The sequence below is a fragment of the Lepidochelys kempii genome, chromosome 1 (assembly GCF_965140285.1).
Source record: "Lepidochelys kempii isolate rLepKem1 chromosome 1, rLepKem1.hap1, whole genome shotgun sequence".
In the NCBI taxonomy this organism is placed as follows: domain Eukaryota; kingdom Metazoa; phylum Chordata; order Testudines; family Cheloniidae; genus Lepidochelys; species Lepidochelys kempii.
Window position 1 is genome coordinate 270,960,835 of NC_136380.1, and position 23,943 is coordinate 270,984,777.

Here is a 23,943-nt window from a genome sequence, read left to right on the forward strand (position 1 = left end):
AATGCAGCTACTAGTTGTTCAGAGAATGGACAACCTTTATAAGGACACCCGAGATGCATGAGTCCTTACAGAAGCTCAAATGAAGATTTAACTGGAGGCAATTCTTCTGTGACACTGGGGAATCTTTTGCTTTTCTGGACCTCAAACTGCTTAGCCTGTATTGCCAATCAGGTCAAGGAGCTCACAGTATCTCAATTTTGAAATCCAAGGGCTAACAAATACTGTAAGTGGCACATCTCTTTACCCAAATACAGGTGCATAATGTTTTTTCTAGGATCTCTCTCAAAATCAGATCCCCATCATGATTAAGGGTGAGGTTGACTAATCCTCTGGGTCTTTCAATCTGATCTTTGTGAACTAAATAGAAGATGTATGGAAAGGGCAAATAAGAGTGCCCTCTCCTGAGGACAGCACAGGAAGAAATTGCCATATGGAAAGGCAATAAAAAGGATCACCACCACAAATGCGAGAGACATTTTGAATCACCAAATCTGATGGTGTAGACGCATCCAGCAGTGAAAACTGCCTATCAAGATTATATCCAAAAGCAAGGCATCAGATTCTGGTCACTAAATGAGTCCCTCAACCCTGCCTCCTCCCCAACACCAAGCTTTCAGTGTGGAAGCAGTTACTATGTTGGAAAGAATCAGGAGACTCATGACTTTTTACCCCTTCTCCCTTGGTTCCAAAGAATAATGGTGTCAGAACAGCATCACTTGAAGGCACCTCAAAGTTGCTGTGAAGACTTTACAGCGATGCTGACATAGTGCTCAATGGCAGCATTTACCTCTTCTAAAACCATTAAGAGAATATTTGGGGAATGGGAAAGTTGTACCTGAGAATTCTCTAGAATATTCTTATGTACTGGAACTTGCTTTACAGGACCTTGAGACCCCCAACATCAAGGCTTCTCTGGCTGTAGAGTGTTTGACTGCTGATGCTGGACTCAACATCAAGGTCTGTTCCAGATCAGTGCCTTCCATGCAGGCAATAAGACCTGCATTGCCACCTCCCACAAATTGTTCTTGAGAGCTATGCTCATGCTCCACATATGAATTTGGAGAAGCTCAGGCACATGAGTAGAATTTGGAATTGTATATTTCCAAGGCAGAGCAAACACCAGGAGTATTCATGTCATCAGCATGTGCTAATGCAGGGGGACATAGCTTGAAGACTGTCTCCACCATCCCCCAAACAAGGAAGCAGAACCACAACAACAAGTGGACAACCATAAAGACTGAAGAACACAGCCAAACAAGGCCCCCAAAGTTACTTACTTAACTGAAAGCCCAGAGTAGTTTCCTAGCAGACAAAAACCGAGTTAAGCAATGGTCATCACCAAGATTCTGCTCAATGCTTATGTATTAAGGCTGATTCCCCCTTATATCCTTTGGTATGGGTGTATAGGCAGGGTGCATACATACATGGCGCTATTCAGAAAGTTTAGCGCTTGTAACCTGAGGGCATGTATATTTCCTTGAGTAGGATCCACTTAAACAATGCTCAAAGAGCAACGTTAAAACCTTACAAGAGGATTAAATGCTAAGCACAGCTGATATTCCACATAACATGAACATTACACAACTTCATGCTGATCAAACTAGCATTCATTGGAGTCTCAGGCTCATTAAGGTCAGAAGGGACCATTATGATCTAGTCTGACCTCCTGCACAATGTAGGAATCTCACCCACCCCCTCCTGCAATAAACCTCTCACCTATGTCTGAGCTATTGAAGTCCTCAAATCATGGTTTAACGACTTTGAGGTGCAGAGAATCCTCCAGCAAGTGACCCATGTCCCATGTCGCAGAGGAAGGTGAAAAACCCCCAGGGCCTCTGCCAATCTGCCCTGGAGGAAAATTCCTTCCTGACCCCAAATATGGCGATCAGCTGAACCCTGAGCATGTGGGCAAGATTCACCAGCCAGATACCCAGGAAAGAATTTTCTGTAGTAACTCAGATCCCACCCCATCTAACATCCCATCACAGGCCATTGGGCCTATTTACCATGAATAGTTAAAGATCAAACTGCCAAAATCCTATTATCCCCTCATACCACCTCCTCCATAAATTTATCGGGTTTAATCTTTAAGCCAGATATATCTTTTGCCCCCTCTGCTTCCCTTGGAAGGCTGTTCCAGAACTTCACTCCTCTAATGGTTAGAAACCTTTGTCTAATTTCAAGTCTAAACTTCCTGATGGCCAGTTTATATCCATTTGTTCTTGTGTCCACATTGGTACTGAGCTTAAATAATTCCTCTCCCTCTCAGGTATTTATCCCTCTGATATATTTATAGAGAGCAATCATATCTCCCCTCAACCTTCTTTTAGTTAGGCTAAACAAGCCAAGCTCCTTGAGTCTCCTCTCATAAGACAAGTTTTCCATTCCTCGGATCATCCTAGTAGCCATTCTTTGTACCTGTTCCAGTTTGAATTCATCTTAAACATGGGAGACTAGAACTGCACACAGTATTCCAGGTGAGGTCTCACCAGTGCCTTGTATAATGGTACTAAAACCTCCTTATCTCTACTGGAAATACCTTGTTGATGCATCCCAAGACCACATTAGCCTTTTTCACAGCCATATCACGTTGACGGCTCATAGTCATCCTATGGTCAACCAATACTCCAAGGTCCTTCTCCTCCTCTGTTACTTCTAATTGATGCGTCCCCAGCTTATACCTAAAATGCTTGTTATTAATCCCTAAATGCATGACCTTACACTTTTCACTATTAAATTTCATCCTATTACTCTTAGTCCAGTTTACAAGGTCATCCAGATCCTCCTGTATGATATCCCAGTCCTTCTCTAAATTGGCAATACCTCCCAGCTTTGTATCATCCACAAACTTTATTAGCACACTCCCACTTTTTGTGCCAAGGTCAGTAATAAAAAGATTAAACAACATTGGTCCCAAAACCGATCCCTGAGGGACTTCACTGGTAACCTCCCTCCAGCCTGACAGTTCACCTTTCAGTAGGACCCGCTGTAGTCTCCCTTTTAACCAATTCCTTATCCACCTTTCAATTTTCATATTGATTCCCATCTTTTTCAATTTAACCAATAATTCCCCATGTGGCACTGTATCAAACGCCTTACTGAAATCTAGGTAAATTAGATCCACTGCATTTCCTTTGTCTAAAAAAAAAAATCTGTTACTTTCTCAAAGAAGGAGATCAGGTTGGTTTGGCACAATCTACCTTTTGTAAAACCATGTTGTATTTTGTCCCATTTATCATTGACCTCAATGTCCTTAACTTTCTCCTTCAAAATTTTTTCCAAGACCTTTCATTCTATAGGTGTCCAACAGGCCTGTAGTTACCCAGATCACGTTTTTTCCCTCCTTTCTTAAAAATAGGAACTATGTTAGCAATTCTCCAGTCATATGGTACAACCCCTAAGTTTACAGATTCATTAAAAGTTCTTGCTAATGGGCTCGCAGTTTCATGTGCAAATTCCTTTAATATTCTTGGAAGAAGATTATCTGGGCCTCCTGATTTAGTCCCATTAAGCTGTTCCAGTTTCACTTCTACCTCATATATGGTAATATCTGCCTTCATATCCTCATTCCCATTTGTCATGCTACCATTATCCCTAAGATCCTCATTAGCCTTAAAGATTGAAGCAAAGTATCTGTTTAGATATTGGGCCATGCCTAGATTATCCTTGACCTCCACTCCATCCTCAGTGTTTAGCGGTCCCACTTCTTCTTTCTTTGTTTTCTTCTTATTTATATGGCTATAGAACCTTTTACTATTGGTTTTAATTCCCTTTGCAAGGTCCAACTCTACTTGACTTTTAGCCTGTCTCACTTTATCCCTACATGTTCTGACCTCAATAAGGTAGCTTTCCTTGCTGATCCCTCCCATCTTCCACTCCCTGTATGCCTTCTGCTTTTTCTTAATCATCTCCCTGAGATGCTTGCTCATCCAGCTTGGTCTACAACTCCTGCCTATGAATTTTTTCCCCTTTCTTGGGATGCAGGCTTCTGATAGCATCTGCAACTTTGACTTGAATTACAGACCGCCTCTGCCTTTAGATCCATAAATTCTTCAGTCCAAACCACTTCCCTAATTTCCTTAATTTTTGAAGGTCAGCCCTTTTGAAATCAAAAACCCTAGTCGCAGATTTTTATTTATCCTTCCATTTAGTTTGAACTGAATTAGCTCATGATCACTTGAACCAAGGTTGTCCCCTACAACCATTTCTTCTATGAGGTCCTCACTACTCACCAAAACCAAATCTAAAATGGCATCCCCCTCTTGTCGGTTCAGCAACTACTTGAAGGAATCCATCAGCTATCGCATCTAGGAAAATCTGAGCCCTATTACTAGCACTTGTCCTCCAGTCTATATCTGGGAAGTTAAAGTCTCCCATCATCATGCAGTTTCCATTAGTATTTACTTCATTAAAAACATTAAAGAGGGCTCTATCCATATCCAAATTAGATCCCAGCGGTCTATAGCACACCCCAAGCACTATCCCAGGTCAGGCTCTAGTAGTTTTCTTCCCCAATGTGATTTTTGCCCAGACAGACTGTCTTATCCATTCCATCGCTTCTTATTTCTTTACATTCTACCTCATCACTGATATATAATGCTACTCCACCACCTTCATCTTTTATTTCTGTCTTTCCTAAACAGCACATACCCTTCAATACCTGTAGTCCAGTCATGACTACTATTTCACCAGGTTTCTGTTATCCCTATAATATCCATTTTCACTTCCTGCACCAGTAGCTCTAATGCCTCCATTTTGTTACCTAGGCTCCTTGCATTGGTGTACAAACATCTTAATTTTTGCTGTTTGGCCTCGCTCACATTCTTTACCCAATTAGGCACTGACATTCTACAGCCAGTATGACCTATTAGACTGGTATCCACACTGCCCTTTGTCCTTTTGTCCATTCTCCTACCCACGGCTATATCCTTTCTTACTTTGTTTTCTTCCCTCTCAATGTTAAAATCCAGCGTGGAGATTACCTGGACATCTCCCAACCATCTCCCCCAAATTCCTAGTTTAAAGCTCTCTTATGTGAAAGCAACTAGTAATAGTGATGACTATTACATTAAATCATTCAGTGCTTAGTGGAATGGTTTTAATCAGCATTTATTGCTTAGTTAAGGACTGAAAACAAATTCTAGTTTACTAGTAGAGGATAAATCAGACTGCTTGCCCTGACTGGAAGCTTAGCATAAAGCCATGCATTTTTACACTACTGTATAAAATGTTTGATTTTACCATTGACCTGAACAGTTAGCACTAAATTGTGTTTGTATGATGGATTGTTTATAGAGTGAACATACCCTTCGAGAAATTGACACAAATGCATGTTAAGATTACCAAATAGACTTCACAATTATAGGTACAGTAAGGAAACCCACAAGTGTGAAGGTCATTGGTTACAAGTCAGCAGTACTCACTTTGAAGCTTTTGTCTGGCTCACACCCCTCCTCCCACTCCCATTTGTCCTGGAAAGTTTTGTGAAGTGTGTAATGTGAGGCAATATTAACTAGATTAAATATCCAAAAATATTAACACACCCCCCCAAGAGAAAAATCTTAAGGCACAGATCTCATTCAGTTCATTCTAATTTTGCAACATAAGACCATAAGAGTATCTCCATCCAAGAATCTGGTCCATTCATGGATGAGGAAATCCTGCAAGTTCCATACTCTTCATGGCTAGTGGAACCGTCAGTAATATCTGGGACCCCTACCATAAGTAATTAGCACCTTCTTTGAAGGAGGAAGTGTAATTGAACCAGGCAAAAACATGGCGAACGCTTAAGAAATTATCACATGCTACTCAGTGACCACATTTGTGAGCAAGCCAATAGAGGTGCTAACAGTCACTTCTAATTTGTTAAGTAAAAAGGACCCAGAATATTGACAAGTAAGTTTCATCCAGGACACAGGACAAACAGTATTTATTGTGCCAATGAATGACTTCATCTTTCAATGGGCAGACATACTGCTGGATTTCTCATTTGATACAGAGAGTCACCAAATATCTCTGTCCTGCCTCAAGAGATGTACCAGTATTGAATGAATGAGCACAAAAATCTGCAACTCTTCATGATCCTCTGGGTTCAGAGCATGAAGAAATGACTACACCACACCTAGGATCCTCACGTGTGAAGTTCCACAATGCAAAATACTCCCCCTTATCCTATTAAACATGAAGCTACTGGGACATTCATGAGACCCTATGGGATGTGTCACCAATTCACTGGCACCTAGTTCTTACCAATATAAAAACCAGCACCATCTCCCAGCAGAGTATTATCTGCCCCAGAATAAATAACTGGTTGAAAATGAAGTGGGAGATAATAGGTTATGCTGATGGGGAGAAGGAAGTGCTTTGGAGAACTCACCACATATACAATCTCCATAGAGAGCTCACTTCCTCCAATGAAGGCAACATGCAATTTTGGACTCAACTCCTCACTAGCTCTCGATATCAGACTAACTACAGCTACTAACACCACCTGCCACCTATAGCTGGCTAGAAGATGCATCCCACCCCATCAGACTGATTTGACCACAGTGATCCACGCATTTGTGACTTAATGAAAGCACTGAAAAGCTCCAACTGTTCAGAGTACAGCAGCTCACCAACCCAGCTGCACAAGTTGCCAAGAACCCATTCCCCCACTGCTCTGTTCTTCAGAGAATCAAATTCCAGGTTCTGATAACCTGGGACAACCTGTGAAATGCTAGCCGAAGGCTTTTCTCTACATAATCGTTACCAATTCTGTTTTAGTGAAACAATGGAGCTGTCAACTACAAATGATGAGATGAATGCAAGCAAGAAAGCAAACTTTAACACATGGCTTTCGACAGTTCCTGGAGTTCTACATCAAAATCTCACTAGGTTCAGAACACAATGCAACACTTATTTGACATGGTCACAGCTTGAGGAATTTCTCTTCTTGTCCATGAAGGAAGGCTCTCAAATTGTATAGCAAGGAATTCGATTTCTTGCCATACTATCACTTATTTGGGATCCCTGACCCAAATTTTGTCCCCTTTCCCAAAAGCCTGGGGAGGTTTTGCCTTTGATGACCAGTTCCCTCTTTGGAGATTCTTTCTTTGTGAAAAGAAGGTGATTCGGATAGGTTAGCTAGCTACACCCACCTCTAAATTTAACTTCTCCCAGAAGCTGAGAGAAAGTTAATCTCTTCCACCTGCCACAGAAGATAAGTTAGCCAGTGTGGCAGCAGGGAGGCAAAAGCTAGTCTCCCAGGAGGTCTTACTGAGCAAGTTTTTACCCCGTATCTGAAGTACGGAAATAGTTGTACCCTGCATTCAAGGAGGAAGAGAAGCTGCTAGCAATCTCCTGGTTATAAGAAGCAATTGGAAGCTGCCTAGCACAGCTGTGGTTAACCAAAAGTCACAGGTATATACCAATTGACAGAACATGTAGCATCATGGGGCTTTCATTATGCAGAAAGCTCTATTAGAAAAACAGGAGGATTTAAAAATCTCTGGGAAGAAACTCAAGACGCAGCTATAAAAGTTCTGGACTAGTCTTTAGTAACTGAAGGAAACATTATTGCATGTTTCTTTTGGGCTCTTTTGATCTCTTGGCTTGTAATAAAATGCTTAAGATACAACACCTCATGTTCTGGAATAACATGTTATGTAATAAAGCTATATATAATATTCAAAATCTACTTAAATTGTAAGGTTGCAAAGTCAGCCACTCCAAGTTAGAAAATGCCAAAATCAAAGTTGCCTTGCGCATACTCTTGTACCAGAATACTGTCATATCCTAATTTTTGAGTGCTTGTCTTTGGAAACTTACCACTCAAGTTCCTTGGATACAGTTTTTAAAAGGTTAACAAAAAAAAATCCAGTCTTGTAGAACCATATCACCCATCCCCAAACGGTGGAATCAGCAGGTTTGGGATCTTTAGATCCAGAGCACAGTCCTCTACCACTTTAGCTAATAGAAAATAGCAGTCTACTGCCAGTTATTCCATGTGGTCTAGCCACTAGAGGGGGATGGAGACACTTCACAAGTGGGTTTCACTACTATTTGCTGGATAGCAAAGGTGTGTTTATACTCAAGAATAATTTGTTCAGTTTCACCAGGTTCTGAAGGGGGAATGTCCTAGTGGTTAGAGACTCATCTGTATCCTCTCCCTCACACATCTCCTCCTGGGCAGCTCTTGCCCCACAATTTCTCCCCCACACATTTCTTCTATCCACCCTGTTCCTCAACCTGCTGCCACCGCCGCCGCCTCCTCTGACTGCATGTCAGGAAGACTATTGAAAGACAGGAGCGTTTCCCTTCTCTCAATTCCAGTGTTTATTGCCATAGTGACCCACAACAGCTAGAAAAAGCAATTGCAGGGTAAGTCCTGCTCAGCCCTTGCAGCCCTAGGAATGCTCAATCACTCTATGGGGATGGCACATGCAGTTTGGACAGCACACAGGTGTTGAGAGGGGATAACTCATGCTCAGTGCTAGGCCTGGCAAGCTGGTCAATTTGACCATAATCAGGTATCAGTAAATACTCCTGCAAGGAAGTCCTAATGTAGGTAGCAGCCTGCCTTTTTGGTTGCCACCTGCTAGCAAGATGAATTAACTGAAAGTTGAGCATCTTAATTGGCTAGAATCTTCTACAACAAACACTCCTTATTTGTATACTAGGCCATCAATGTACAGTAGAACCTCAGTTAGGAACAGAAGAGTTACAAACTGACCAGTCAACCACATGCTGCATTTGGAACCAGAAGTACACAATCAGGCAGCAGCAGAGAAAAAAAAGCAAATACGGTTCAGTATGGTGTTAAACATAAACTACTAAAAAATAAAGGGAAAGACACTTTTCTTCATAGTAAAATTACAAAGCTGTATTAAGTCAACGGTCAGTTGTAAACTTTTAAAAGAACCACCATAGTGGTTTGTTCAGAGTTACGAACCTCCATTCCCAAGGTGTTTGTAACTCTGAGGTTCTACTGTACATGGCAGTTTACAAAGCCCATTAAACAGACATGGTCCCTGCCCCAAAGAGCTTACAATCTAAACTGACTTGACAAACATACAGAAATTAACTCAGAGTGGGGGGAGGGAGAAGAGTTCAGTCATTAAACTTCATCCCTCAACAAAAAGAATAGATGCATAGCCATTAGCTCCTTGAAAATTTGGTAGGCTACCTACCTATCATAACTGCATTTAAAAATGTCTCAGTTGATATGCATTTGTTTAATTTCATACATCTTTTGTAACTGTTTAGTTTGAAAAAACTTTAGCATTTAAGTGCTAACCTAACATTGCTAAAAGGTAGTTTTTTTTTTAGAACTTCACTTCCCTATCCCATTTTTCTGAGTTAAAACAACAACTTGTTTTTTGGAATTAGGCCTAAGTATCTAAGGCAAAGCTTACTGGAACCATAACTCTTACTCTTATTACTATTTTAATAAATTAGTGCTTTAAATTACTACACCATTTTTGACATTTGACAGTATCTGACTTGTCAAATGCATAACCCTACTCAGTGCAGACAGAATATTTGGAGAATTGTTACTACTGAACTAGCTATTCTGAGTATCCGAAAAATCTAAGTTTGCACAATCTTGTAACTTGATGAAGCTTGGTCAAATTTGCACAGGGCAACTCCTATGCCAGATTTCAAGTTTCTGCTCCAAAGCTAGAGCTCCTCAACAAAATGGTTGAAAATGTTGTTTAATATGGGCCAAACATTTTTCCCCTACTCTCAAAAACCAAGAAGCCACTTCAGATTTTTTTTTTAAATAAATCCAAGATGGATAACCATCATGGAAATGACAGGTTTCAGAGTAGCAGCCATGTTAGTCTGTATGTGCAAAAAGGAGTACTTGTGGCACCTTAGAGACTAACAAAATTTGAGAATAAACAAACCACTGAACGAATCTGATGAAGTGAGCTGTAGCTCACGAAAGCTTATGCTCAAATAAATTTGTTAGTCTAAGATGCCACAAGTACTCCTTTTCATCATGGAAAATTTCAGCTTGTGTGGTTAAAGTTTATAATGGGAAGTATAGTGAAGCCTTAACTTATAATACACCTGTAATACACATACGCCCCATATCACAGAGCATAGAAAAGCTTGTGTTCTTGACTGCATGCCACAGTAGATGCTTTTACAGCTTCTTGTGGTATTTTGTTCAAAGGGTTTATCACATTTTCAAGAAGTGATGTATATGGGGTTTTGGACTTAAGAATTCTGTTAAGCCTGCTTCTCTAGTTAAGTTAAAATACTATTAGATATTTCCTTGCTCTGTCTTTAAGAATCCTGTAATTCTAAAATAGTTTCTCAGTTTCTCTTCTGTAACTGAGCTTACCATGGGTCCATAATATTACCATTTCAGCTTGGACTCCAGAAAACTGAAGTCTGCAGAAGACTGCAATGAAACTTTAAAACTGAAGCTTCCCCTGAAGACTAGTAAGGACCAATGCTATCAGGCTGTGCAGCTTTAAGTAGCACTTTAAATGCTGTTGATTCCTCAGGAATGGTCTATATGGGGAATTTATTGGCATAACTTAGTTATCAGTGTAACTCTGGTCACCACACTTGCTCCAGAGAGCCTTTTTCCTCTTCGCAACGAACTAAATTGGAAAAAAGCACTCTTATTCTGCAATAACTGTCCATATGGGAAGTTATACTGATAATTACAACAGTATAGTTATGCCAGTAAATGTTCCCACATAGGCAAGCCCTAAGACCGTGGTTCTCAACCAGGGGTACACATACCCCTAGGGCATGCAGCAGTTTTCCACGGGGTATATCAATTCATCTAGATATTTGCCTCGTTTTACAACAGGCTACATAAAAGTCAGTACAAGCTAGCAAAGTCAGTACAAGCTAAAATTTCATACACAGAAAGTGAGAAAGTAAGAAATTTTTCTGTAAGTGTGCTGTGATGCTTTTGTATTTTTATGTCTGATTTTGTAAGCAAGTAGTTTAAGTGAGATGAAACTTGGGGGTACACAAAACAAATCAGACTCCTGAAAGGAGTACTGTAGTCTGGAAAGGTTGAGAACCACTGCCCTAAGACATCAATATATGTGAAATGCTACTTAATAAAACCTTAGATGCACACCTGATAGCATTGGTCCACCCCATTTTTCAGGGAAAGCTTCCTGTTTGCTAGTGGCAAAGAAGGTAAGGTATTTAAGTTTTACTTAAAGTTTGGGGGCATTGTTTTCTTCAGTTCCATGTAAAGTGCCACAGACTGGTTGCCATGCTAAATTCATGATCATGTTACTATGACAGAACTGCAAAGCAGTCTTTTTGGCTGATGTGATTTAACATGAAATGCTAAAAGGTGCCGCTCTTAACTCAGACAACACTAAGTAGCTGTATTTGTGAATGGGCTAAAAAGTCACTTTTTTACAAATATTTCATTAAGTTTGTAACTTCATTAGCTACATTTTCACTGTTATAGTTACCAAAACTTTAAATTGAAAGTTTACCTGCATTTTAGACCGTATTAAAGTTAGATTAAACAATGTGGAGTAATCAGCATGCAGCTGCTGCATTGAAAGGTGACCTCTAAAGGAAAAAAAGAGTTTGCCCTTATGTTGTATGAAGGCCAGAAAGGTCTCAAACTCTTCCGGTTGCACCACCTTCCCTCTTTATACACACCCCACACCCATCCACCCTTGGAAACAAAACATGGAAGTTTAGCCTAACTTTGTTGGAGGTCCCAAATTGTGAAGTTGTGCTCTCCTTAACTGATGATTCAGGAATGTTGACAGACACATTCCCAATTATTTGTAAAGCATTTAAGTTAAATTAGTGTTCAATAAATAAAAATATCCTTCCATTTAATCACTTTCACTATCTTTGTACCTGTGATCACATGATCCTACTAGTCCTACAGTTGTACCCCAAGCTGTACTCTAGTTGCCCAATTTTGTTACAATCTTAAATCCATCCTGAGTACAAACTGTTGTAACCAGATTCCCCGATTTTTTTTTTTTTTTTTTAATTATAGTGCTGAAAGGCCCCACCACCATAACAGGGTGGTGTGGCCAACATTACTTACAGGTGACATGAACTCAAGTTCCTTTACATATGTTAATACCCAAGAGCTTGAACAGGACCATCTTTGTATGATTAAGCTAGACAGATCTATACGCTACTGAAAATTGGTTGAGAAAATTAAATGACAGACTTAGATCACTATGCAAAGACCTCCCTCACCTTAAATGCACACCACAGCCATACTAAATAGGCTCTCACTTGAGCTTGAATAATGAGCCCAAACTGCAGCAGAATATGGTTTTTACTGGTAATTCAGTATCACAATCACTTTGGGCTCTTTGCAAGAGCCATTTTTCCTCTTTGTGTTGTGCTTACCGCCGCTTGTAGTTAGTGGGGAAAGAGTATGGTTTACGGATCAGCATGTCAATATTTCCTTTGCAGAAGCAGGAAGAAGTTCCATACCTTTGAGAATCATTCAGTTGTGCGTAAAATAATTTCACTGCTTTAGGAAGGACCAATTAAATATCACTGACCTGTCTTGGCATTAAGATACCTAGAAGAGCACATTACATTTTTGCAGAGGAGAGGTTTTGCTTCTAGGTATTTGATTTTATTAGTATTTAAATTTAGAGAGTGGCTCCAAAATTCTTTAGGTCCAAAGAAATCAAAAACTTAACACGTCAAACTGGCCTAATATCAACATTATAGAACACTACAAAACCAAGACCATCCTCTGTCAAGCCAGCACTAATAGAAAACTCCACTGAACAAAAACTTTGCAATATACCTGTGAACAAATTCTACTCTGACAGTTAAGGGAGCAGAATATGTTCCAGTCAAAAGCCCTATGCCCCCAGATTTAGGTATTATATACTGCCTAAAGCACATTTCAGACACTCAGTTAGGACTTTTATTTACTGGGGGAAATGGTGGTTTTAAAAACAAGGTCACTTTTTTAAAATTAAGTTAAACATGACATCTTGATGAGACAAGATGGGTAAGGAAATATCTTTTATTGAACCTTGTGTCGCTGATATCCTGAGACCAACACGGATGCAACAGCGCATATGACACCTTAATGTCAGATTAGCTAATTTTTAAAAACACTCTCCCATAGTCAAGACAGGGTATGTGGCCACGTTTTCTAGGCAAAAGAACGCATTTTTAACATGTATTAGCTAAATATTAAAATCTTAGTGTACAGAAGACATTTGTGTTTTTAAACACAGCTCAGGTAAACCCTAATTCAATCAGATAAAGTTTTAAAACTACACCTTTTTTCCTAGGGCAGACATATCCTAAGTAACTCCAGTCTGCAGGGATGCAACATGAACAGAACTGGTCTTTCAAATGCACAGAAGCCAGACAGATTTTTACATCAAAGCTAACCATTTGGAAAGTTCATTCAATCCAGGCCTGTACAGAAGAAAAAGTGATCCCACTAATAAGGAGACATTGTTCGAAACAGCTCAGACGAAATCAGGCAGGAGATCCTTCTATTTTATTAAGTTCCCCACAAAAAAGAATACAGAGATCAATAAGGAGCTACAATACAAAAGGAGGCAAACATTCACTACATGTACATGCTAGTTGCTTCTTTGAGCTTTTATATTATGCTATACAGTAAATGCTTTTATATATGATGCTACATAGGCAACAACATTGTTTTTAAGAAATGTATTGACATTCAACGTAAGTCAAAATAGATAACCTGTGCATCTTTCTATACACTTCTGGTTTGGGGAGTTTGCCAGCCTTGAATATGGTACATAAAAGATTTAATTTACAATCTGACTGCATCACATTTAAAAAAGTGTACACTCTCAGGGTGTCCTGGACAGTACCAAAAAGAGGTTAATGCATGCTAAATGCAGATATGGATGAACTCTAATTACAGCAGCTAATTGTTTGGAATTTACTACAGCACTTGGCAAGCCCCATCTCAAAAGCAAACTGGGGAGGCTATACTAGAGAGCACACCCCAAGTGTTCCTGAAAGCACTAGGCTAAGTAATATGAACAAGTGATGAACATACACCAGGAGCCTAACAAGAGGTTTGAGGAACACAAAGAATCTAATGAAATTAAGAATTTTAAGTTACTGCTTTTTCATACCTTCTATTGAGGTTACATGATATAGTTCATGTGACTTAAGAGTTAATTCAACAAATGACTAGCTGTTCAATGGAGTTGTCTGGGTGGAAAGGAGTATGTGGAATGTAAAGAAACAGTATATTTCTGAACACCTAAACTAAGGCCATGTCTACAGCAGCACTTATGTCAGCAAAACTTTTGTTGCTCTGGGCTGTGAAAAAACAGGTTCTGTCTACACTGCAATTAAACACCTACAACTGGCTAATGTCACCTGATTCAGTTTCCACAGTATGCATCTGATGAAGTGAGCTGTAGCTCACGAAAGCTTATGCTCAAATAAATTGGTTAGTCTAAGGTGCCACAAGTACTCCTTTTCTTTTTCTGACTCAGTGAGACAAGAAAGCTGTAACAGTGCTGAACAAAACAGTTGTTTGGGCACCAAGAAAGGCAAAAACCAGCAGTTCCTGAGTACTGAGCTAGGCACTCAAATTTGAGAAAAACAACTGCAGAAGCACTGAAGTGTGCCAGAACACCTGAAGTGCTGCCGGGATCCAAAGAAAAGGTGGTGCAATAGCTGAGGAGACATGGAGCTTGTCTATACCTACAATGCTGCTGTAGCACTTAGTGAAAATGCGACCAACCAGAGAAAGCACGAGCACTATCTACACTGAGAGTTTGGTTAGTATAACTGCATTCCCCAAGGGTGTGGATTTTTCACACCCTTGAGCAACACAGTTATACTGACAAGTTTGTAGTGTGGACCAAGGCATAGTCTCTTGCAGGTTGCTCCTTTACAAACCATGGTAAAGGAGGAATTGAGTGGAATGTCCAGAAGTTAGGATAGTCTCCCCAGCTATTGCAGACCTCAAGGGTCGATACTCTGATAAGGAACTTCTGCTGTCTCAAACTAAGGTGCCATGTCCTAGGAATAAGAAACCTGCAAGATGGTGTCTTTAGAAAAGACATCTTCCCATATGCAGATGAAGGGCGGGGGGGAACATCCAAGTCTTAAATTTCTGGTAGATAAGTTTCATGGCCATTTTAGTTATTTAAAAACATTATTAACTCAAGTTTCTAGTGTTCATGCTTCCAAGTCACAGATAATGTCTAATTACATTGTGCAATGCAACCATCAAAAAAAGTTCTTAAATGACTGCCTGCGCAATTGACCTTGATTAAGGGTACAGAACTTGGTTACCGCCTATATTTGCTGCAACATAAGACCCTGCTCACATCTAAATTCACCATTTCAACTTTCCTCTAAAATTCAGTGCAATGTAGAAAATGTCTATGCAATATTTTTAAACTGTAAAGTGTTCATTCTCCACAAAACTCTGTGCTAAAGACTCAAAGTTCCTTCAATGACAAGTAAAAATCCAAGACAACTACACAAATTCATTAGAAGGGCACAATCAGGTTTATCCCAAATTCATCATAACACTATGTTGTCACACACCAAGCATGCCTCATCTTCAAATATATGCAGTACAATCTGTTAAATTACAAATCCCGTTATCAAATGTTTGGTAAAAAAAGTGCAAATAATGAATATACATTTAATTAAGAGAAAGTCAGCATTTAAGAAGTTATTGTAAGCTAATCATGTTCTGGTTAACGTCAGCACGAAGACTGCTGTACAGTCAAGTCATAATTCTAAATAGCCTACAAACTAAAACACAATAGATTCAGAGAAACCGTTTTCGCCCACTATAACGATTCTGGCCACAAATCACAGCTGGTGCCGCCTATCTGTCAGCACTCCGCTTTACACGCTGGGTTTGTTGATTATAAAATGGTGACAGTCCCAAATATCTGTCCCCCGAAATAATGAAGTTGAAACACATGAAAGAAAGTAATCGAAGTGATGTTTCGCGACGTTATACTTTGAAAGAGAGACAGGTCTTCGCCTGCTGGAGCCCGACGGGCGCGCAAGTGGAACGAGACGCCCGGCAGGGCGATGCGCACGGGTTATGCCGAGATGATGCCGCTTTTGCCACATGCGCGGAACCAGTGATGTGAACAGACGGCTTTTAGCCCCCATCCACCGTACAACAGCCGAGAGGTCTGAGACACCCCGCCCCCCCGCAACCTTTCTTCACAGCGTCACCGGGACATGTTCTGTCTGAAACCCGGAGCTGGCCGCCCGCCTCCCAGCGCCCCGGGCTCGCCAAGGCGAAGCGCCGCGCTAGGACCGGCGCCCTAGACCGCCAAGCGATCCGAGCGGGCCTCAGGCAAGCGCCGCGGAGCCTGGGAGGGACAGCGTCTCGCACCCAGCCATGCGGCTGCCGCTACGCTGCCCCGGGGCCAGGGAAGTGGAAAGAGAGCGGGACTCCCCACGGAACAGCCCCTTCCCCCGACACCCCGCGCGGGACAAAGGGAGCGGCGGGGACGGGCGATGGGAGCCCCAGATCCCGCCCCACCCCAGTGCCCAGCTCACGGCCCTGCCCCGCCGCTGCCCCGGGCCGCTCACCTCGTCCTCCCGCTCGCTGCGGAAGCACAGACACGCCGCCCGCTTCTTGAAGCCCTCCCGGTCGTAGGTCCGCGTTTGGTTCGGCTTCAGCTTCATCATAGAGGCGGAGGTGCCCCGGCCGCCGCCCGCCCGCCCCAAGCCCCGGCGCGCCCGGCACACGCGGCCCCGCTCCGCCCGGCACCGGCCGCGGCCAAGCTCCGCTCGGTCCCGGCGGGGAAGCGTCTCTCACAGGAGCGAGGCGCCGGCGCCACCGCTGCTGCTACCGCCTAGGGAACCGCGCCATGGAGCCCGCCCGTTGCGTTGCCCTGCCTAGCCTAGCCTAGCGGCTCGCCGCCGCCGCCCCCCTGCGCTGCCCAGCTCCGAGCGCCGCGGCGGCAGCCCCTGCGCCCACTATTTAACTGTAACGCACATTCCTGCGCCCGCGCGGCCCCCCGCGCGCCACCGCCTCCCCGCCGCACTGCGCAGGCGCCGCCAGGCCCGGGGAGGGGCGGGGGAGCGGAGCGCGCGCGCGCGCGCGAGAGAGAGAGAGAGAGAGAGAAGGGGGAGGGAGCTCAGAGGCGGGCGGGGCTGGCGAGGCGGAGGGAGGCGAGCAGAGCTGGAGCACAAGGGAAGGGAAGGGGACGGGAGCGCAGGGCGGGGCGTAGTAGCGCTGGCTGGAAGCGATGAGTGGCAGCTGGAGGGAGAGGCCAGTCCGTCACTGGATGGTGTCCTGAGTGCAGAGCAGGGACCGAGGCACTGGTGGATGTGGCCCATCCTTCTCTCTGCTTAGTCAACCGGTAGGCCGGGTCTACTTAGTGGTTTAGCTATAGCATAAGTGCTGGAAGCAGGGATGCTGCCGCACCCCTTGGCTTGAAGTAGTTTCCATCATATACATGGTTTACAGTTTGGGTCTCAGCACCCCTGAGCTGTAGATTCACTCCTGTGCAAGTTCCTGGCATGCAAGGAGCTGTGTTGGGGGGAGGGCTCTTTTTGCCAATATAACTTTGTGGGTGCTAGGGCTTTTGCTAGCAGGGTTGTGTTGACTGGGGTTGATCATGCTCCGAATGTCTTAGCTACGCTGGCAAAAGTTTTAAGCATAGACCAGGCCTAAAAAAGATAAGTCCGGCAAACTGATGTCAGGCTGCCCATTTAAGGGTTTGCACGGGAATAACTAAGGGTTTGTCCACACAAGATTTTTCCAGTTATACTAGTAGTTAAACTGCTATACTGGTATAACTCTCTCATGTGAACACTCTTATTCTGGAATAAGCGTGGCTTTTTTAGCTAAGGGCTTGGCTACACTTGCAAGTTACAGCGCAATAAAGGAGCCCTGGGTGCACTACCTCACTACCCGTTCGCACTGGCAAGACACGTAGAGCGCTCTGACTCCGCGGCTACAGCGCTCCTGGTACTCCACCTTGGCGAGTGGAATAACGTTTGCTGCACCCCTGCTGGAGAGCTGCAGTGCCAGTGTGAACGAAGTGTTGCTTTACTGCGCTCTGATCAGCCTCTGGAAATGTCCCATAATCCCCTTAAATCAAGTGGCCGCTCTTGTCATTGTTTGGAATCAGCTGTAGGAATGCGGAAATGCCCGTTGAAAGCTCTGTTTCTGACAGCCAGCTGCTTGTCTCCTCCGAGGCAAAGCAACCATTACTGTGGAATGCTGCGTGTGAGAGAGCGAGGCGGGGGAATGAGGGGGGTCTGAACTTACAAGACAGCATGCTGACTTGCTCTCAGCCCCCCAAAAACCCACTCTCTCTCCCCTCACATCCACACAACACACTCTCTGTCACACTCCACCATCACCCCCATTTGAAAAGCACCTTGCAGCCACTTGGATGCTGGGATAGCTGCCCATAATGCACCACTCCCAATGCCGCTGTAAGTGCCGCAAATGTGGCCACGCCAGAGTGCTTGAAGCTGTCGATGTGGACAAACTGCAGCGCCTTCCCTACTGTGCTCTACAAAGGCTGGTTAAACTCAAAGCTTTCTACATCTCCAAGTGTAGCCATGCTCCAAGGCCTGGTCTACACTAGGAAATTAAGTCAATATAACTATGTTGTTCCCAGGTGTGAAAAATCTACACCCAAGTGATGCAGTTAAACTGGTCTAAGCCCCGGTGTAGACTCGGGGCTTCTCAGCCTTTTGGCTAAGATCAAGTGCTAGGTCGATAGGAAAGTTCACTGAAGTGCTAAAGTGGTGGAGCTGCGGCATTTTAAGTGTAGACAAGCCCTTAGTTTAAAACACTTTCAAAGTGACATAAGCTAAACTGGAAAAAGGCACTAGACTTAAGCTATGTCTACACTAGCACTTTTGTTGGTAAAACTTTTGTCAGTCAGGGGTGTGAAAAAAACATCCCCCGATCAACAAAAGTTTCACTGACAAAAGTGCCGGTGTGGACAGCACTATGTCCGTGGGAGATGCTCTCCTGCCGACATAACTACCTCTGCTTCTTAGGTTTAATTTTGCTGGCAGGAGAGCTTTTTCCTCCTGGCATAAAGTAGCTACATAGGAGACCTTACGGCGACACAGCTGTGCCATTGTAAAATCCGTAGTCTAGCATAGCCTGATTCCAGAATAAAAGTGTTCAGGCAGGGAGATATACCACTATAACTACAGAGCTTTAAATTCATACCCTACCTTACGCCAGTATAACTTCCCCATGTAGACAAGCCCTAAATCAATTTGAAATCTGATTTTAGTTAAACTGGGGCAAGTTCTGGCTGTAGACCAACCTCAATTATTACAATTCTGCAAACTCACAGAAACATCATGCCATTGGTTGTATCTGAGGCCTGATCTACTCTATAAACTTTGGCCAGTAATGTCTCTTATGGTGTGTGTTTTTTATGACATATTTATACAGTCAAAAGCCCTCGTGTAGATGCAGTTGTACCAGCAAAATGCTTTTGCCAGTTAAGTTTTCTTTGGGGAACTGGTATAGCCCATGCATCTACACAAAAGGAGGAGTTACCAATACAGTTATACAGCCAAACCCTTTCTAGTAATACTGTGCTGATTTAATACTTCAGAGAAGTGTGAGCTGACCAGTCATCTGGATGGGTGTTAATATAGATGCCTGTTAGTGGTCATTTAAATGTCAGCATTAACTATTTCACTTTGATCAAAGTATGTAGAAGGAAGTGGGAAGATCTGAACAATTTGCTGTGAGTGGCACAGTATTGTCAATCTCAAGTACTCAAAAATCCTGAATCAGCTGCTAAAATCATCAGGCTCACTTGATTTGAGACAAGACCATCATTGCCTAACCCAAGGAAGTTCTTTACACAGACATCTTCAAAACAGCTTCATGCTGCTCTCTCTACACATTTACATAGCATTACTATTAGGATTTGGCCTTACAGCTGCATTCTTCTGGTCCAATGAAGATCACAAAGTCCAGGATGAAGCATATGAGAACTCGGAACAAAACATTTTTAATCAAGGCAGTCTGGCTCTGCACTGAATTTGCAGAGGAAATCAGGCAGTGCAGATTGACTGTCTTCATGAAATGTTGCAAAACCTTCATCTTTGAAAAAGTCACCATAAGAATTTTACACTCACTGTACTGACACCTTCTTCTACCCCGTAATCCCTAAAAACAAGCAAACAAAAACTTACCTGAAATGGAGGTTTTTACCCCCAAAAGGGGAAAGAACTAGCAACTGCATGAACTCCCATGGGGACTACTGTATTGTTATTGATTTTATGTGGAAGGTGTTTGGCTACTACAGTGATGGGCAGAAGTATAAAACCCTAAAATAGATAGATTGAGTCTTGGTTCCATTTCAGCCATTTTATATCTCTTAGTGCAAAGTAGCTGGATACACAGACCCCTGGTTGAGAACCACGGCTTTAGTGGCAGGGGCATGAAGAGAATAACAGCCTAGGACTACTATCAGTTACTCTGTTAGCTCCCTTGGCAGAAATCTATGCTGTGAATCTAAAGGTCCAAACCCTGCTGATGACTTAAGTTTGGGATCCACATGATCAGATTTCTGTTTTTTCAGTTTGTTTTCTAAGAAACTTAGGAAAGTACACCCAAAATAAACAAATAAAACATTAAAATAACATTAAGTTTGCAAAGTCAAAGACTCAAAAGTTGGAAAATACCAGCATTAAGGTTGCTTGTGCAGCATGCACTATGATTCAGTATTTAATTACATGATTGTGTGCTATTTTTTGCACACTCAGTGCACAGGATGGACCTACGCTGGGTATGAATCAGGACTGTGTAGTGAATAAGGTTGTTGGCTCTAGTACCCCTTTATCATTTGTTGCAAAAGCTGCTGAATGCAAGCCTGGAGAATTGGACTCTATCCCTGCCTCTGCAACAGAGTTCCTACGAGAATACTAGTCTTAACAAGTTGAGCCAAAATTTTCACAGTTAGCCACTAATTGTGTGTTGCTCATTTTCAGAGTGTTGAACATGAAACACCTGAGGTCAGATTTGCAGAAGTGCTGAGCACTCACAACTTCACCTGAAGTCAATTGACACTGTATTTTGAGCATATAATGTCCTATTAAAATGGTAAGTACTCTGGAAAATCAGAGCCTTAGATGTCTTAAGCTGTATATCCAAGTTTAGTGCATACTTTGACAGTTTTGGGCCTCAATCTCTCTGTGTCTCCATTCTCCCACTGTAAAAGGGTATGGATGGGTGTTAAAACCACCTCACCTTACAGGGGCATTGTGAAGATAAATTCATCAATATTTGTGAAGTACTCAGATACTATAGTGAAAGCACCTTAGAAATTCCCATGAGGTAATTAGTTTTGTATTCAGTGCAGGGTTTGAAGGTCTGTGGTAAATAAGGGCTGTGTCTACCCTACAAAGTTTTGCAAGCATAGCTATGGCAGCTAGGAGAAAAATTCACACCCCCTAAGCAACATATCTATGCCAGTAGAACCCCTAGAGTAGATACCCAACTATACTAACAGAAGAGTGCCTTTGTCTGCATAGCTAACATTAGCCATCACTGACAATTTTAAAATCAAGATTGGATGTTTTTCTGAAATATATGATCTAGCCATTATTTTGGGGAAGTTCTATGGCCTGTGTTATCTAGGAGGTCAGACTAGATAATCACAATGGTCCTTCTGGCCTTGGAATCAATGAGGTGGGATAGCTACATGGGTAGAAGTACTCCTTTGCCAGCATTTGCTGCATCTCCATCAGGAGGCTTTGCTGGCATAGCTCTACCCCAATGGCTCTGTAGTGGAGACAAGCCTGCCTGTGTCTACATGTTGAATGAGGAGAATAGAAAGAAATATTGAGTAATTACCCATTCATTGACTCGGCAACCATAACATTCTCTTTACATAGTTTTTTAATATAATATAGATAACCATAGCGTGTACATAGTCTCTTTCTGTGTATATGTAAAAAGCTTTCCTGTATAGACTGTTAGCATAGCAGTTGTGCTCACATGTTCTTTTGGGACACCCCTTGAGCTCCAGGAGTTGGAATCCTCCTCAGATGGTAACTTTAGGGCCTGGCTACACTGGAAACTTCAAAGCGCTGTAGCGGGAGTACTCCCATGGCAGCGCTTTGAAGTGTGAGTGTGGTCGCGCGAAAGTGCTGGGAGAGAGCTCCCCCAGTGCTCCTGGTAATCCACCTCCATGAGGGGATTAGCTCTGAACGCTGGGAGCGCAGCTCCCAGTGCCAGAGCCTGTTTACACTGGCGCTTTAAAGGCTGTGACTTGCTGCACTCAGGGGGGTGATTTTTCATACCCCTGAGCCAGCAAGTTAGAGCGCTATAAAATGTGAGTGTAGCCAAGCCCTTACTTTTGTCCCCTACCCCAATTCAATAAGGTAGTTAACTTCAGATACATGAGTAGTCCCACTGTGTTCAACATAATTACTCAGGTACACATTGTAAGGAGAGTGGTCACTTTAGATAAGCTATTACCAGCAGGAGAGTGGGTTTGTGTGTGTGGTGGTAGTGGGGGGGGGGAGGTGAGAAAACCTGGATTTGTGCTGGAAATGGCCCAACTTGATTATCATACACATTGTAAGGAGAGTGATCACTTTAGATAAGCTATTACCAGCAGGAGAGTGGGGTGGGAGGAGGTATTTTTTCATGCTTTGTGTGTATATAAAAAGATCTTCTACACTTTCCACAGTATGCATCCGATGAAGTGAGCTGTAGCTCACGAAAGCTTATGCTCAAATAAATTGGTTAGTCTCTAAGGTGCCACAAGTACTCCTTTTCTTTTTGCGAATACAGACTAACACGGCTGTTACTCTAAAAGGGACCTGAGTCATTCTGCTTTTCTAAAAAGATAATCTTGCAGGTTTCTTAGGCCTGGTCTACACCTAAAATTTAGGTCAACCTAGTTATGTTGCTCAGGGGTGTGAAAAATTCACACCCGAGAGACGTAGTTAAGGTGACCTAGCTCCGGTATAGATTTGGCTAGGTTGACGGAAGAATTCTTCCATTGACCTAGCTACCACCTCTTGGGGAGCTGCGTTACCTATGCCAGCAGGAGAACTCCCTGCCCTTCAGAGTCAAAAAAACTTTAAAAACTAGGTAGTTCCATTAATATTGTATTGATGAGATAAGAGCCAGGAATAAGAATCCTGCAAGATGATGCATTCAGAGAAGCAGAATAACAACGTGTGTAATTCCTTTTAAACTTTAGATTCATAGTAGCTAGAGATGGAAAAGACCTATTACCTCATCTAATCCATATCCTTTCTAAAGCAGCAACAGTATATTCTTCTGTGTTTTGTCCAGTCAGTGTTGCCAATTCTTATGATTTAATCATGAGTCTCATTGTTTTTGTGTTTTCCCAGAAGCCTTAGTTTCGAGAGGCATGTGATTAGGCTTTCATTTAAAAGTTTCTAACCCTTCTAGTTGTGGAAAAAAGCTTGAAAATGTGACCCAAGCATATACTAAAGATTCAAAAAACAGAAGGGAAGTAAGAACACATTTCTTTTTTTAAAATTACACAGTTTTGAGGAGCCTGAGTCATGATTTTTGAACATCATGGTCTAGTTTTAAATGTCTGGAGTGATGTGGCTTCCATTACGGATGGAAATCTGAAATTATTATAGATTTTGTAATCTTTAAAGTCTATTTTTTTTAAATTTACAAGTTTTGACCATTTTATGGTCTTGTAATTGTAAAAAGGCCATGTTATTTAGAATTACATATCATTAAACTTTAGAATTTTAAACCAGTAGCTGTAATGTGGAGCCCTTATGGCATATTTTAAAAGAAATAAAGTAAATAATGGTTATACATTGTATATTACCATGCAGTCACAGTATCTGTCACTTGTATTTCAACTTCATAGTGATTCAAAATAATATTTTATTGAAGTGTCTCTGTTTGGAGCTCATACAATAACATAATGATTTGGTTATAAAGTAAAATTGGACACCTTGAATTCAAATTTATTTAGAACTAGTTTACAC

General features: G+C 42.2%; 1 protein-coding gene across 6 annotated transcripts in view; it reads right to left on the bottom strand.

Moving 5' to 3' along the window:
* NUDT4 (nudix hydrolase 4) overlaps nucleotides 1-17,009 on the bottom strand; it is a 53,478-nt gene extending 36,469 nt beyond the window's left edge. For 3 of the 6 annotated variants that reach the window (XM_073327557.2, XM_073327556.2, XM_073327552.2), the window contains exon 1: nucleotides 16,543-17,008. In XM_073327557.2, the coding sequence (XP_073183658.1) occupies nucleotides 16,543-16,641 (99 nt within the window). In that variant the 5' untranslated portion in view covers nucleotides 16,642-17,008. Of the gene's footprint in view, nucleotides 1-16,542 lie in introns of all 6 variants that reach the window. The other 3 variants (XM_073327555.2, XM_073327553.2, XM_073327554.2) reach the window with 2 other exon arrangements.
* Between the last annotated feature and the right edge of the window lie 6,934 nt (nucleotides 17,010-23,943).